The following is a 16,716-nucleotide window of genomic DNA, read 5'->3' on the forward strand; positions in this document are numbered from 1 at the left end:
GGATTTAAAAAAAGGCAAAGCTAGCCTCAGCCTGCAGGGATATAATGCTGTTGTATTTTGAAAGCGTTTCATTTATGTTGATCAGAATCCCACCCACTGATTAAATATGACATTGTGCAGAAGACTGTAGAATTGTAGAGTGTGTTTCTATCCCTCTCTGCTGTTCTGTTTCAGAAGAGGGGAAAGTGGCTGCTGTGTGTGCTGAGATGAGGTTTCTTTCTGAGGAATAATACGACCTAACTTATGTCTTCCTTTAACTTCTACTTATCCTGAAACTGCCTCTGTGTTGGAGACGAGGAAGGACCCGGAGTAGTTTAGGACCCAGCAGACAGTGGCAGGCGGCAGTTGTGTAGATCACTGAGAGACTAAGAGGGTCCAGTCCAGTTTTAATTCTGTCTCTAATCTCTGCCACAGCAGTTCTTTCCCCAACAGCCCCAGCTCGGCTCGGGCGTCTCTCTCTCTCTCTCCAGCCTGATCCACAGCAAAAACATGTCACTGGCTTCCTCACAATGGAAACCCTAGAGGGAAAAGTGGCCCCAGATGCGCAAGCCTGAGGATTCGGTACAAAGAGGTGCACAACATGAAGACCCTGATGGTAAGTCAATTGTTGGACCTAATTATCCCAGGTCACCCGGGGACCAAACGAAAGCAGCCCGGGTGGGGAAGAGGACGAGGGTAGTGGAGCGGGGCTGGCCAGGGCATCAGACATATGCTCCAGCCTTTCCAGGGCTGGTATCTTCTCTTTTGTTATATTTTACTAACGGGAACAAAACGGAGGCGGAGGAGAACTTTCCACCTGCTTTTCTTTTATTCATGTGCAGGGTTATTGTTCAGAGCGTGTAGAAAACAGATCGGCTTAAAGGATGAGTCTGGCTGTAACTTGGCTAGTGCAACAATTCCTAACAGTCATTAAAATGCACGGATGGAATGGCTAAAGGGGAATGACTGCATGGGGAAGAGCGGAGGGAGAAGGGGAAGCCTGGGAAAGGGAAGGAAGGAGAAGGGGACAGGGAAAGAGGGGAAGGGCAGAGGCGGAAGGAAAAGAAGAAGAAAGGAATGAGAGATGAAGGGGTGGAGAAGAGAGGGAGGTGGCGGAGGGAGAAGGGGGGGATTATTGGAGTTCTCTAGCCGCACTTTTGCCTGGTCTTAATTGGTGTCAAACTTGCAGGAGCTGCAAAGGGAAAGGCGCGGCGATTGCTGCCAAAATAGACACCTAACCCGAGCTGCTGCGCCCGCCCGCCCGCGACACTGCCCCGAAAGTGAAACAAACTGGGAGCCCCACCTTGGCCGCTGCCCCTGGCGAGGTGTAGCCACCTGTAATGTGATGACAGGAAGAGAGGAGGGCAAATAGGTCGCGCTGCATGGGGTGTGTGTGTGTGTGTGTGTGTGTGTGCAGAGCAGGAGACCCAGACTTCAGCCGGTCTCCCCTGCTCAGGATTTGAACCATCCCCCTCCGCTCGCCTCCCTCCAGCATGTCCAGTCTTCTCCCACCCTGGGGGGAACTGCGCCCTCCCCCGTTAGGATCAGCCCCATCCCTCTGTCCGTGGGTCTGTGCCCCTGGCCCTGCTCTTTGCTGTTGGCAGGGGGGCTCAGTGTCTCTTTGTCCCCTTTGCAGCGCCATGGGCTGGCGGGGTGTTTAGTGCTCACCACCATGTGCACCAGCTTGTTGCTCATGTACAGCAGCATCGGCGGCGGGGGCCAGAAAGAGCCGAGCCAGCAGCAGCAGCAGGTGGCGGTGGCGGCCAGTGGGAAGCCGGAGACCGAGCAGCAGCGCCAGAGGCTCCCTGTGGGGGCTGGGCTCCTAGAGGGCTACATCAGTGTCCTGGACCACAAGGTGAGGCGACGGGACCCCGGCCTGGACACAAGGGCAGGGGGGATGGAGCACCCCATGCAGGTGCAATGCCCCTGGGGATCTATGGGTGCCTCCCACATGGTTCCTCCCAGCTCAGGGCCTGTTCTCAGAGACCCAGCAGAAGCTTTGGCAGGTCCTGAATGATTGGCTCAGACATGTAATTTGGCACCATTCCCCTTGGAGAGGGCTGGGGCTGGGGCCGTGGTACTCCTTGCCCATGGGGTAGCTGTGACTCCTGCACCCCTTGCCCTGGTGTGACTCTAGTACCCTTTGCTTAATGGGAGGCAGGGCTGTGACTCCTGGTGGCAGGAATGTCATTTTTGTTTTCTGCTTGTTCTATGTGTATGTGGGGGGTGGGCAATGACAGGTACCCTTAGCCATTTATTTGTGGTGGTACACCAGTGTTTTCATTGTTTCTGGACTGATGCCTGTCACCCTATTCTACTCTTCTCTGCTCTCGTTTGTATTCTGCACTCATTACTGTAGTATCCGAGCACCTTCCAATCAAGGCCGGCTCTAGGATTTTTGCTGCCCAAAGTAAAAACAATTTTGCCCCCCCCCCGTTTTTTAATTACCCCACCCCTGGCCCCGCCTCAACTCCGCCCCTTCCCTGCCTCCTCCCCCCAGGCTGTCAAGCCTGGGAGGGAGGGGGAGAAACGGCGCCCGCGCCGCAGCCACTCGGAGTCTCCCCCTCCCTCCCAGGCTCTCAAACCTGGGAGGGAGGGGGAGACTCCGAGTGGCCGCGGCGCGTGAAACAGCTGTTTCGCGCGCCGCGGCCGCTCGGGATCTCCCCCTCCCTCCCAGGTTTGAGAGCCTGGGAGGGAGGGCGAGTAGTGGCGCGCGAGCGGCAGCAGAGGTGAGCTAGGGCGGCCGGGGCACATTTTTAGGGGCGGCATTCTGGCGCCGGCCATGCCGCCCCTAAAAATGTGCCGCCCCAAGCACCAGCTTGTTTTGCTGGTGCCTAGAGCCGGCCTTGCTTCCAATAGTGCAGAAAGCAGTGTGGCTGCACATCTGTTATGTGTTTGTTCTTTCCTCTCCCCGACCAGTGTTTTATTTTGGATTTTTAAAAAATAATATACATACCCCTTGCTATATGTTTATGTTAGAGATGGCAAGGTCAAAGAACTGGGCCTTGACTTAGAGTGGAAGGTGGTGCGGCTTGCAATGGTCCTTAGTTCTTGTAAGAGTTCATGCCACAGCCTTGGACTGGCCCCCAAGAAAGCATAGATGAGCTTCACCTTTATTGTAGAAAGGTCCATTGTGCCAGAGGAGTGAAGTTGTCGACCACGGTCTTCATCTTGGAGGCATGCTGACTGTGGTGCATCTCTCTGATTATGTACATTGCTGCCCTTTGATCTCAGGTGAACAAACACTGGTGCTCTTCAGCCATTCTGGGTAAACTGTCGTATCCCTTCCCTCAAGTTCCGCCGACTGTGGTGCTCAAAACCCCAGAGTGGGCTGACTGGTAACACTTGCACCTGGGATCTCAGACTTCCGTATCCTTTGCCTAAGGGTGGACAGATTCTGGTATCCATCACCAGTGCTGTGCAATCTTGGCTGTCCCTCACGTAGGACAGACCTTAGTGCCTGTTGTTTGGTGTGGGTGGATCCTGGAGTCCCTCACAGAGGGCAGGGCAGGGCAGGGAGGTGGATGGACTCTAGTGGAATCAGGGCTCTCTTACATGGTATCTAGATTCTGGAGAAGAAATATACAAAAGAAATATATTGGCACTTATAAAGGTTGTATTTTGTGGTTGTAGTGGCATTTCCCTTCAGGGATAAAATTTAACAATTATTCACAGTACTAAAATGTCACAGGCTACAGTATGTATGGCTACTGGCAGTAGTGGGCCAGTACTAGTTTACTACCGAAGTAAATCACCTTATGCTTGAGGAGAATATTTGCCAGAAAATCAAGGCATTGGGCCTTGTTGAGCAAAGTATCACGTAGGGAATGTCTACACTGCAGTCGAAGGTGTGGTTGCAGCTTAGGTAGGCATACCTGCACTAGCTTCAAGCTAGCTAACACAGCTACAAATAGCAGTAAAGATGTGGTGGTAGAAGCATCAGCATGGGATGTAGGAGCCTGCCTGGAACCCTGGGTACGTACTCATATTGCTTGCCTGTATTTAAACCCCTGCCACCATCTCTGCATTGGTCTTGTGCTAGCTAGGTTAAAGTTAGTCAGGTATGCCTATCTGAGCTTCAGTCACACCTCCAATCAGGGGCGGCACCAGAGCACCAAGCACGTGTCTGGGGCACCAAGCCGCGGGGGACGGCCTGCCAGTCGCCATGAGGGCGGCAGTGAGGCAGCCTTCGGTGGCATGCCTGCGGGAGGTCCGCTGGTCCCGCGGCTTCGGCGGCAATTCAGCGGCGGGTACGCTGAAGGCGTGGGACTGGCGGACCTCCCGCAGGCATGCTGCCGAAGGCTGCTTCACTGACATGCTTGGGGCGGCAAAATACATAGAGCCGCCCCTGCCTCCAATTGCAGCATAAACATACCCTACATTTCAATTATCACCTACTATGCTCAGATTACCTACTACATTCTTCTTTCATTTCATATACAGTCAGAATAGTAGTTCCAGGTCCACTCAGACATGATGGCCACACAGCTTCTGAGAATATGGCTAACATATCTAATTTCCTAGTTACTGTTGAAGAATGCTTTGCATGAGTCTCTCAGCACCTAGTGAGATTTGAAACTTTTTTCTTATTAGTCGTTGTTTTCATGCATTTTACCTTTATTCTGCATCACAGCCAATGTTCTTAGCTTCAGCAGCCTTTTGCACTTTAGAAGCTGTATAATATTTTTTGTTGAACTGAGCTCTTAAAAATAGTGAAAAAGGCTGGATGGATCTGGATCTGGTTCTCAGCATTTCACCTTTAGCATCTCAGCCCAACAGTGGTTGAAAATCATTGCCACCTGATGACTGAAATGAGTGGGACATCTCCCTTTAGTTCCTAGTAGCCAGGTGTTTACATTATAAAAACTATCAGGAGTGGCACAAAATCACTGTTTGTTGATAGCTGCTGCTGAGAGGTCAAAGACTGAGGCAAATAGCAACCACCTTGCTACTCCTAGAAGCTCTTACTTCACAGCAAGACTGCGGCACATTGGCAGGCCAGCCTGGAGAAGCTTTCACTGCTTCTGTCTGTGCTGTACTTGTTCCATGACTAAAGAGAGGACACTGGTCTCACAGACTATCAAAGCAGCACCTTTCATGACTTCTGTAGTCGACAGGAATTTTCATATTGATTGCCATAGAAGCAGACTCTCTACCTGCCTAGTCATCAGATAGGGGATGTAACTTTTTGTTAGTTTATCAAAATGATGATCACAATGTTAGCAATAAATGGCAGTGCTAATGTTTTATGAACAATTACTGCATGTGAGTAGGACAGAATTTATGAAAACAGAAAGGCTAGCAGTATTCTAAATCTTGCAAGAAATAAGTATTTAACCATCCGATTATTCTGAAGTGAACATGAGAACATGACTCTGGATAGTTAAAAAGCTTTTTACCCAGTATTGACTCAACAGTGGTTACTACCAATAACATGTGAGAGTCCTGCCACAGATGTAATTGGAAAAAATTTCAGACCACCAAAGATTTTGCATTCCCCCTCCCCCCCCAAAAAGTACCATAACAAGACCAACCTTGCAAACAAAATGTATGAGTTCTTAGGCCTTTGTTGAAGCACTCAGAGAACTTGATGACCAACCCACTAATTTACATGGATCACAATGATATTTATATATATAATTAAACAGATCAGAGAGTAGTACAGTTAATCAAGTGTTTGAAGAACAGTCATTCTGCAAATAGTCTTATAGCTCCATAATCTCTCAGACCTTAGTGCTGGTACTTTACTCCTACATGGAAAAAATTATTCTGCTTTCTTCTTTACTCAGTCCACCTAAACAGGCAACAACTTTGACATGTTTGGGGTGAATGGCTCATAGCGTCATGACATTAACCATTCTTATCTGGAAAACTATGGGGATAAGGAAAATGAGTCTGAGGGTTCAGTCTATTCCATTTTGTTATATCACAAAATCATACAGCATTTTGGAACAGAGTAGTTAGTTGCTCCTGAGGAGATCAAGGAGAGTTGCTCCTGGTGAGAGGGGGATCAAACATTGAAGTTGAGCTGTAGTGGAGACTTTCGAGGCATGTTACTAGCAACATGAATGAAGTCCTCTCCCGGTACAAGTTCCACTGAGGAATGGAGGCATTATCTTGATGGCGCCATTATGATGTAACAGATCCACCAGGGGGAGACTTTATTCTGGAATAACCTTGTCAGGGGAGAGTTTGTTGTGACGTAAATCTCAGCAGTATGTATTTATGTATGAGAGAGGGGTTCTGGCTTCTTTTCATGGCACTGCCCCTGTGTTTTGAGATAGTGGAATTAGTCTATACATATAGCACATATAGTTATTAAACACTAATACAGTTAATAGATTAAAAAAATGGAAAAAGTCTTTAATGTTTCCATCAAACTTTGAGGGAGAAGAAAGAGTACAATTGGATACAGTGTTTGATTTTAACAAGACTTGGAAAAGATTTAATTGGGTGAAAAAATATATACACATAGTAGAGAAATGTGTTTTACCAGGCTTACATTTGGAGCTGTTTGAAAGTGTTATAATTAATTGGATGCTGACTATCTTGTGTTTATATTTTGTTGCTTTTGTGCCACCAGCAGTGATCTCTATTTTTCTCATCTTAGCAAATCATAATACTGGTTCATTGCATTTTGATTATCCTTGTTTAAAGTTTTTAGCAGCTTCTGTGTGCAGTAAGTGATAACATTCAATTTGCATTACAGAGCATGCAACAGAGATAGAAAATGGTACCTTTCGCTGTATTCCAGATTGCAGGCACCTTTGCACACAGCCAGCAGTTCTGGCTTGGCACTGTTACCATCTGTAATCTCTCAAAGTACTGTACACATTACTGTTGCTGATTATGTATCAGACAGCTCAGCATGTTATGCATTTACGGTTTTGACTTAAAAATACAGGGTCAGATTTGTGTTGTCCTTAATTGAGCAAACTTTCCATTGACTTTATTGGTAGTTTTGCTTGAATGTGTGGACAGCAGAATTTGGCAATAGAAAGTAAAAGATAGAGAGGGGGAATGCAGCGCAGTTAGCTGTGTGAAGTATAAGTCTTCATAAAATAAGAGTATCAGAGGGGTAGCCGTGTTACTCTGAATCTGTAAAAAGCAACAGAGGGTCCTGTGGCACCTTTGAGACTAACAGAAGTATTGGGAGCATAAGCTTTCGTGGGTAAGAACCTCACTTCTTCAGATGCAAGACCTTAAAATAAGAGTTATCTAAGGTGGAATCTGGCTGATGGAGATACTGACTATGGATATGCGGTATAATTACACAGGCCAGGAATTTAGTTAATTGATAAAATACGTTAGCAGAACATTTTTATCAAAGCAGAAACCCATTTAAAGAAATGTAGCTACCTGATAAGCCTGAGTATCTAGTGTAGCTGAAGAAACTAGGTCTACACTACAGCGGGGGGTCGACCTAAGATACGCAACTTCAGCTACGTGAATAGCGTAGCTGAAGTGGCGTATTTTAGGTCGACTTACCTGGCTGTGAGGACGGTGGCAAGTCGACCGCTGCCGCGCCGCCGTCGACTCCGCTACCGCCTCTTGCCGCGGTGGATTTCCGGAGTCGACGGTAGAGCCATCAGGGATCGATTTTATCGCGTCTTCACTAGACGCGGTAAGTCGATCCCCGATAGACCGATTGCTACCCGCCGATCCGGCGGGTAGTGAAGACGTGCCCTTGGTCTCTGGTCTCTTATTTCATTATGCACCTAAGGTATGAAGTTGTTATACATAAACTCACACCATGCAATGTGTAAAACAGGGGTGGGCAAACTTTTTGGCCCGAGGGCCAGATCTGGTTGGGGAAATTGTATGAAGGGCCATGAATGTAGGGCTGGGGCAGGGTGTTGGGGTACAGGAGAGAGTGCGGGGTGCAGGAAGGGGCTCAGAGCAAGGGGTTGGGGTGCAGGAGAGGTTTGGAGTGTACGAGGGGGCTCAGTGCAGGAGGGGGTACAGAGAGCGGGGGGCTCAGGGCAGGGGGTTGGGGTGCAGAAGGGGGTGTGGAGTGCGGGGGGGCTCAGGGCAGGGGGTTGGGGTGCAGGAAGGGGTGCGGGAAGGGGCTCAGGGCAGGGGGTTGGGGGCTCAGGGCAGCGGGTTGGGATGCAGGAGGGGTGTGGGGTGTGGCAGGGAACTCAGGGCAGGGGGTTGGGGGCTCAGAGCAGTGGGTTGGGGTGTAGGAGGGGTGCGGGGTGTGGTAGGGGGCTCAGGGCAGAGGATTGGGGGCTCAGGGCAGAGGGTTGGGGAGCAGGAGGGGTGCGGGGTGCAGCAGGGGGCTCAGGGCAGGGGGTTGGGATGCAGGAGGGGTGTGGGGTGTGGCAGGGAGCTCAGGGCAGGGGGTTGGGGGCTCAGGGCAGTAGGTTGGGGTGCAGGAGGGGTGCAGGGTGTGGTAGGGGGCTCAGGGCAGGGGATTGGGGGCTCAGGGCAGAGGGTTGGGGAGCAGGAGGGGTGCGGGGTGCAGCAGGGGGCTCAGGGCAGGGGCTTGGGATGCAGGAGGGGTGTGGGGTGTGGCAGGGGGCTCAGGGCAGGGGGTTGGGGTGCAGGAGGGGTGTGGCAGGGGGCTCAGGGCAGGAGGTGGGTGTAGGAGGGGTTCAGGGTGCAGGTTCCGGGGTGTCAGCGGCACGCAGTGGGGCTAAGGCAGGCTCCCTGCATGCTCTGGCCCTGCGCTGCTCCCAGAAGTGGCCAGCAACACGTCCCTGCGGCCCCTGGGGAGAGAGGGGGGCAGGGGCCCTGCGCTCTGCCCTCACCTGCGAGTACCTCCCCTGAAGCTCCCATTGGCTGCGGTTCGCTGTTCCCGCGGGCCATAGTTTGCCCATCCCTGGTGTAAAAGCTTGTACTAACACACACACAAATAATGGGATTCTGATAACATCCCTGGTTACTGTGATCATAAATATCAAAGGCAGATCCTAAACTGGAGAAAATTGTCATAGCTTCAGTGAAGTCAATGAAGCTATGACAATTTACAGCATCTGAGGATCTGTCCCCAAGTAGTTTGGATGTCATCAGAACTCAGAAATGTGTGTGTAGCTTCATTCACTTTTTTTTGCTTGATGGATTTTATATATTTGAAGAATTTTAACAACTAAAACTAGTTTTTATTAAACTCATCTCTTTGCACTGAACTCATCCACATGTTCAGTGTTTTTAACATGTTCTTTCATAGAAACCCAAACAACACGAAACTACTTTGGAGATATTTTTTTTTAGTCCTGCAGATTGATTTCAGTACGGTTATGAACAATGGGAGAGGTGGTCAGATTGAGACAGAGCTAACTCAGGCTAATTCAGCTAACAGTGGTTAATTTGCACATTGCAGTGCTTTTTGGTTTGAAAAGCTGTAAAAGTATTTAGGCTTTTTCTCACACTTTCAAAATGTCACATTTCATGTGTATTATGTGACAGCCATGAAATGTGCCATAGTGCACTGATCCCTTCTTTACAACAGATTAAGGGAGAAAGTTCTTTTTCTTTACAGGCTTTGTGGAAAATCGCAGAACTCATAGGAGGACTCTAAAAATGCAGGATCCATTTTTTTCTGTGGTTTCTCCATTGATCCTAGTTATGACCCTCACTCTGACTTGTGAACAGTGAAGCTACAGTAAATATCTCTCCACTGGGAATATTAAGATAATCATATATTAATAAATCATAGCATCACACACACACACACACCCCCAGAAGGTTCACAAAATGCTTTGTTTTTCATCATTAGTTTCAGTCTTCTTATATGTATCTGTAGCATGCACTGTACTGAACTATTATATTGGATATCCTTTTAAATTTGCCATGTTGTACAGTTCTCACATGTTGAGTTTTACTTGTGGGCATTTTAGGCTATTTCATGTCTTTCAACAGAGGCAAACTGTCCTCTTAACAGACCCAATTCTGCTTCTATTGACTACAGTAGTAGCAAGGCTGAGCCAAAGGAGACTTGCCGTGAAGGAAACTGTAATGTTTGCCCACCTCTGCTTGATGACTTTCCATAAGGCACTTTAAGTTTTCCCCTTTAACCTGTACTGGAGCTTAAGTGGAAATCGGACGTCAGAACTTACAGGGATGTCTATAAATCTGTAGAACATCTGATTACAGGCGGAGCTTTCCTTTTGTTACTGACCTTCTACATTAATCCAACCTGCATTGCTCAGTACAGCACAGTGCGCCGTGCTCTTGATGCAGAGGTGGCATTGATAGTAAGGAATTCAGTGTATTAATTTCAGTTCTAATTAATGCAATTATGATCAAATCAGCAGAGCTTTGGTGCTGATATAAACTGACGTGACAGCCCAAAGGTCACTTTCAAGGTGAGATTAAACATCATAGTGTCTCACCTCATCCCTAAGTAATGTGTCTCCATTAGTCAGGGCTATTTTGTTCTAACAGTTAACACTAAGTGCTTTAAGACCAGGTTAATTAGTGAAGCTTCCTGTCAGCTAGAAAAGCAGATACTTTAAATTCAGAGACTCCTACTAACGGTTCTCAAATTCTCACTTTTGAAAATTTCCAAATGCCTGTGTAATTTAATTGTAGATAAGAGCCAGATTCTCCCCTGACCTCCATAAAACCCTACAGGCAATCTTACCCTTGCCTCATGCCCTCAGAGCCTCCTTGCAGCAGAACTGGTGGAGTTCCTTGGTGCTAATGGTGGGGTAGGGGCCACACAGAGGATATGTGCATTGTGGAGTTCCGTTCTGTCGAGAAAACCTACATGTTAGCACAGGGGATGGGAGGGGTGAAGGTGGAGCTGGGATGGGGAACCTGCTACTGCTTAGAGTGTACTCTGGAGGAGAGGGTTTGCCCCTAAATGCATAAGAGAAGTGCATTCTATGTTTTAGGTATGTGTGTATTAAGTACAATCATAAATATTGACAGGTTTCAGAGTGGTAGCCGTGTTAGTCTGTATCAGCAAAAACAATGAGGAGTCCTTGTATGCCCAAATAAATTTGTTAGTCTCTAAGGTGCCATAAGTACTCCTCGTTGTTTTTTCATAAATATTGGATTCTCAAAGAAACATTTGTCAGTTATAATGTAGGACAAAATTAAATTATTTTATAAGTGAGATGCAAATCAATTATATATAATTAGTAAACTTAAACATTCCACTGGTGTGTTTTGAACCCAAACACAACAGTATTGTGCTAGTGCATAAGAACCAGGAGTTGTAGCATCACTGTTTAAGAAAAGGGGACTGTAAAGGGTAAATCCACGGCATAAATGGTAAACAAGCGGCATAGGTTAATTTCAGTTTTAATAATCTAGAGTGTTGTTAATAACACGGGTTAGAAATTTCTAAAAAAAACCCCATGATTTATACTTACATGTGCCCCTTTAAAATACCATTGCAGTTATAGTCAAAAATAGCATCACAGAAGAGATACTTTGATAAGAAATAGTGTGGAATATTCAAAGGATAATGACTCTCAATTAGTAGTCTCTGAACTCTGAATTGGCTTTCCTTTTTAATTCCAGTATTTGATGTTTTGCTTTGCCAGCACTTCACAGTGTCATACCAAATAATATCATGTTTGTAGTTTAGTACATTATTAGCATCCTTAGATATTGCCATGGCTTTAATACTCAAGAACAAAATATTCTATAAAGTTCATATTATTAGCCAAAGTTAATGTAGAATATGTTTTGCCCTCAGCTGTGGGAGGTCAGGAGTAGAGAGAACAGTTATAGTAATAGTCAGCAGAGCATCCGTCCCAGTAGTTTTCTCTAAGGAAAAGAAAAATTCAGCAGTGAAGGTCTGTGCAAACATGTACATACACTTCGGGCACAGCATACAGGAAGCTTAAGGGAAACTGCTCTTCTTGGGAAACTGTCCACTGAGAAATAATCAGGAATTAAAGGACCAGGTCCTTCTGGGACTGCGTTCATCACCAAGAATGTGTTTCTCCCCACATAGTGATAAAACCTTTCCTTCTGGTTTGGAGGCTCCGGGATATGCCTCCTCTACAGTGACATGGGTTACACACAGGCTCATTACTCTTCTGAACTTGTGTTTTCTTTTCCTTGCATTACATTCTCTATGGACAGACACCTATTCCGTAATGATGAAATTTGCCCTCTAACCCTGCACAAAAACATAAGAAGACTATAGAGGCACAGAACGCACTTCTCCAGCCCACTGTGGTCATAGACTGTGGTAGTCACCAAAGCCCCTCCACACTCCTTAGGTGAGGGCTTTGGGCCGCTTATTATACGTAAGCACAGATCTCATGACCTGTTCCCATCCTGCAGCAGCCCTATTCCGGGCCATACCCATTCCACATAACACAGAGGATCATAGGCACGTGGTGCAGCCATAGAACCTAGGACTTCTCATCTGAGCTCCACTGCAGAGTTTAAGGGGCACAGGGGGTCCTTGTGTGAGCCATCCACATTTGGCTGAACTCACCCTCAGAGATTATAACAATTACACCTGTACTTTTAAATATTGCTGTCCATTTTATTCCTAAGGCTGCTGTAAAAGGGTTGGTTCCAGCTGCGTCGGCATATTGGTTGTCTCTAAAATAGGAAAATAAAAACTCAAAAGAGAGTCAGTGGTGTGACGGTAACTGGCAGGGAAATGCTGAATTAAAACTGCCACTCTTTTCTCAATTCATCTGCTTGTGCTCGGCTATTTGTTGGGATCCTTCTTAGGAAAAATCCCTCTTCCAGTGTTCAGATCATTTTGTTCGTCATTTTTTAATTGATAATGATCCAAAATACGTTTTAAAAATTAAAAACATGTAATAACTCCCTGCTCTGCTAGTTCCCCATCCATACGCACATTCTTTCTGATATTGCCTCACTTGCTCTGCCTTTGAATGGGACTGTCCAGTTTTGCCTTTCAACACTGTAATGTGTACTTTGCAACTAATACAAATAGTGGGCCAGTTTGTTGTAACCTTAGTTACATTGAATCGTAGACATTGACTACGAAGTCCCATTGAAGTCAATGGGACTGATTGTGGAGTAGGGTACTGCCAGATATGAGTAAGGGTCTTGCAGTCTGACCCAGTGTCAGCCTGAAAGAGTGTCAGTAAGGCTCTTCCTCCTCCATGCCACTGGGAGTTCCATGTATGTAGCGGTAGGAGAACGTGATGCAGTGCTCTAGCTCCATGCAGCATGCATACCGTGCAGCAATACATTATTCAGTTAGCTAGGATTTTACATATTACATATTACAAATGTTACTTGGCTCGGAGTAGTCGTATTAAACAAATCTTGGTAATGAGAACAGTGTGTCAGATGTTTGATAGACTTACGTAAAATACCGTCTGTCTAACTTTTGCATTTCTGTAACACCTAACGGATCTATCTACCTAATCGATTGAGACTGACAAATGGCATTGATGGCCACATTTTCAAAGCTGAATGCCTAAAGATAGGCATCTAGATCAGAATTTAGGTATTTAAATCACTGTTAGAGACATTGACATCCTGATTTAGACACCTACATCTGCACATTTGTGTCTAAAACAGCTTTTTAGGTGTCTTCCTTTAAACACCCAAGTTTGAAATTCTGGCCGAGTATTGTCAGTATAGCTAGGTTATTACTCTACGTATTGACATGTCACTTCCTTTGCTGAAGTTTGCGATACACCTTATGGTGTTCTTACTACGTAAAATCCTTTTAAAAGGTTGACAACAACATGTAAGTCTCAGTTCACAAAGTCCCCCCAAAAACAATAGACGTTTTGGTAGTAGCCTTTCAATCCATCTAATCGAGGCCTGCTAAGAAATATGTTAAATACTATTAGGAAACATACATATTCACATGCATAATTAACCCCTAATTAGATTTAAATACCTCTTTTCTTTCAATCTGTACAAACACCCAAATAGCCACAGTTTGTAAAAAAAAATTAGATCCAGATTATTGACCTCACCTGTGTCTGCTTTGCACTTCTGCAGCAGCACAAAGCAGCTCAGGTTCCTGCAACTTGTAGCATTGTGGGCAGGCATGGCATTGATGAAGAGGGTTGGGGCCTGGAGTGGCTGCTGCTGTGTGCCTGATGCCCAGCCAGTGGATGACCCAGTGGGACTGCTGCAGTTGGTGCAGTTTGTAGCAGCCTGGTTCTAAATTATGCTGGGGACTACTTTGGCCCCAAGGGAGTGGAAAGATGCCTCAGAAACACCTTTCACTCCCAACTCATCTGAGTCTAAACTCATCGCAGCTGGGAATCCAGCTCTCAGTGTCTAGATCCTGCTCCTGTTCTCACTGAAGACAATGGCACAACATCCTTGGACTTCAGTAGGAGCAGGCCCTGAATCTTTCCATCAATATGCTCACAAAGCTCATGTTGACTTCAGCATGGAATGATAACATGATATGTCTCCTGGCCTTTTTTTTTCCCGCTGGAGAATTGCAAAATGTGTTTGGAGCTAATGTAACCTCTTAACATTGCTAAGGATTTTGAAATGCAGTTTGTATAAAAGAAACTTTGCAGACAAAGCTGTGTATTATACAAAAATTAAACTACAGGCCACTAAAATATTGTTTTTTTTCCTTCCACCATCTGTTTTTAATAGGGAAAAAAAAAAGGCCATATCTCTTTACATCAAAATCTGGAAAGAAAATTCACACCTGAGCTGAAAACCTATCTTTATACTGTTGTGGAGTACAGTAAAAGTGCTGACTTAAAAGCATCTTAGAAATGGGATTTATGACAGAACACTGACAAAGCCCTAATACCTATAATGGTACTCCCAGACACTTCTAGAATAAAGTGATGGATGATAAGGAGACTCAGCTCTCATTAAAGTTTCTCATAACTGATTTGTTATAATTATGCCTCTTCCTGGGTATTTTTTCAGTGTATGTGATGATGCCATATCTCATTTGTATTGCAGAAAGGGAAAATATTGTTTTAAAAAGACAATATCCTAACTTCAGAACTTTCTGATATGATTATGTTGGAGAGTCTACCCAGATAGGAAAAGAGGATTAATGCCACTTGAAAGCAGCAGAGTTAAACAAGGCCACATTAAATATGGTCATGCAAGCCCTCGACAAAAATTGTTCAATGCAGTGATGACAGAAAATGCATGAAAACCTTGTGACTGCTAACTGGGTAATATCTTTATTATCAAGTAAGACTTCCGTCATGTACTGTAGCTTAAATTGTGTTTCCATATCCTGTCAAGTGCGGATGACAAGGATTGTATGTGTCTTTCTTTTCTGTTACTGGAAGTGCTTTTTGTGTAGCAGTCTGTGCAAAGCACTGCATCTTTGGACTTCAAAATATAAAGTAATGCTTTGAAGACATGAATATTGTAATTTCTTTGTTTCTCTTATACAAATAGAGATCTGTGCTTTTTAAATTTCATAGCCCATATTTTGTCATCAATCAGAGTACTGAAAATTACATTTCTGTGTTTATTAAAGTTGTGTTTCTATATAGTAATACACATACAACGTCTTATACTGCCGTAAGGATAAAGTTAAGCTCCTTTGTCAAGCGTGTTGGTCTGGCAGGGGTGTTAATCTTCTACTGTCAGAGCTTGGTTAGATATGGCCTTGGTTTAAGCAGAATCTGTGTGCAAAGAAATTAAAGAATCAACCTTTCCTATATTTATGCCTTAGCTTATTTGCACAGAGCAAGGAATAAAAAGAGAAGTTGTGTTATACATACATTCCCCTATAAGAAGATTGCATTCGGAGCCCATATTTAGCTACATGATAACTTGCTTTATGTTTATGCTTCTAAAAGATGAGGCTGAAGTTGACAAAAATGTTCAAAATTTTAAATCCATGAAAATGAGATCTACACTTGGAGACAGCTTATTGAAAAGAGGACAGGGAAATCATAACACAGCCTACTTTTCCTAATTAAAATTCCATAGAGTTGTCTACAGTATGTTCATGTTTTATTGCATCAGTAATTACCCTTACATTTTCCTTTCAAATTACAACATTAAGTCACCAAGAAAGAATGTACTGTAGTTACAGCATATTTAGACAAGGCAAGACATTAAATATTCTTACAACAAAAACTGCATGAAAAAAATGGTGAGGTTGGGAGGCAAAGTCAAATCCACAGTTAAGGGATTAAAGCTCAATTTCTAGACACAACAGGGCATAATACAATAATATTAAGGGGCAGCTGTGTTATGCTTATAAGTATTAGAGGTTTAGATCTAATCTGTGAATGTCCTTACTGGTACTGGTCTGTTTAATGATTTTAATGTTGTCTTAATGGAAACTTCCATAGGTGTCTTTTAATCAGTTGTCGTCCGCTAATGTACAATTAGTGTAATTATGCAATTTGTGTAAATATACGTAATCACAGAATTGAAAGAGGTAATTGTCAAATGTGATGATACCATTTAAATGTTTAATGATGTATACTTTTTATGACTGACGAAAAATGCAATGCACCTGTGAAGTAGAGGATATTAGGTGCAGTAGCTTAGCTGTCTAAAAATATTATTTTTCTAAAATGTCAAAGCCAATCAGTCTACAATTTTTGAGTTAACAGGAACAGAGAAAGCCACTGAAGAATCATAAATTCTCTCTTTTGCTCTTCTTCAAGTATAATCAAAGGATGTATAAACAACGAGGAATCCTTGTGGCACCTTAGAGACTAACAAAGGATGTATGTTTTAGAAATGTTGCGCACGCAACCACCACAGTCTATAAAACAATCCATCTTCCTCCACAGCTCATTAAATAATAATAGTTTGCACTTACATATCCCTGTGCTTCTGAGGATCTCAAAGTGTTTTACAGATATTAAAAAT

The 16,716-nt window shown here is 44.8% G+C and overlaps 1 protein-coding gene across 1 annotated transcript in view; it reads left to right on the forward strand.

Annotated features, from left to right (window-relative positions):
- The first annotated feature begins 580 nt into the window (after positions 1 to 580).
- ST6GALNAC5 (ST6 N-acetylgalactosaminide alpha-2,6-sialyltransferase 5) overlaps positions 581 to 16,716 on the forward strand; it is an 87,814-nt gene continuing 71,678 nt past the window's right edge. The window contains exons 1-2 of the mRNA XM_065409836.1: positions 581 to 595; positions 1,616 to 1,834. Of these exons, the coding sequence (XP_065265908.1) occupies positions 581 to 595; positions 1,616 to 1,834 (234 nt within the window). The remainder of the gene's footprint in view (positions 596 to 1,615; positions 1,835 to 16,716) is intronic.

Source organism: Emys orbicularis, chromosome 8 (assembly GCF_028017835.1).
Source record: "Emys orbicularis isolate rEmyOrb1 chromosome 8, rEmyOrb1.hap1, whole genome shotgun sequence".
Taxonomy (NCBI): Eukaryota; Metazoa; Chordata; order Testudines; family Emydidae; genus Emys; species Emys orbicularis.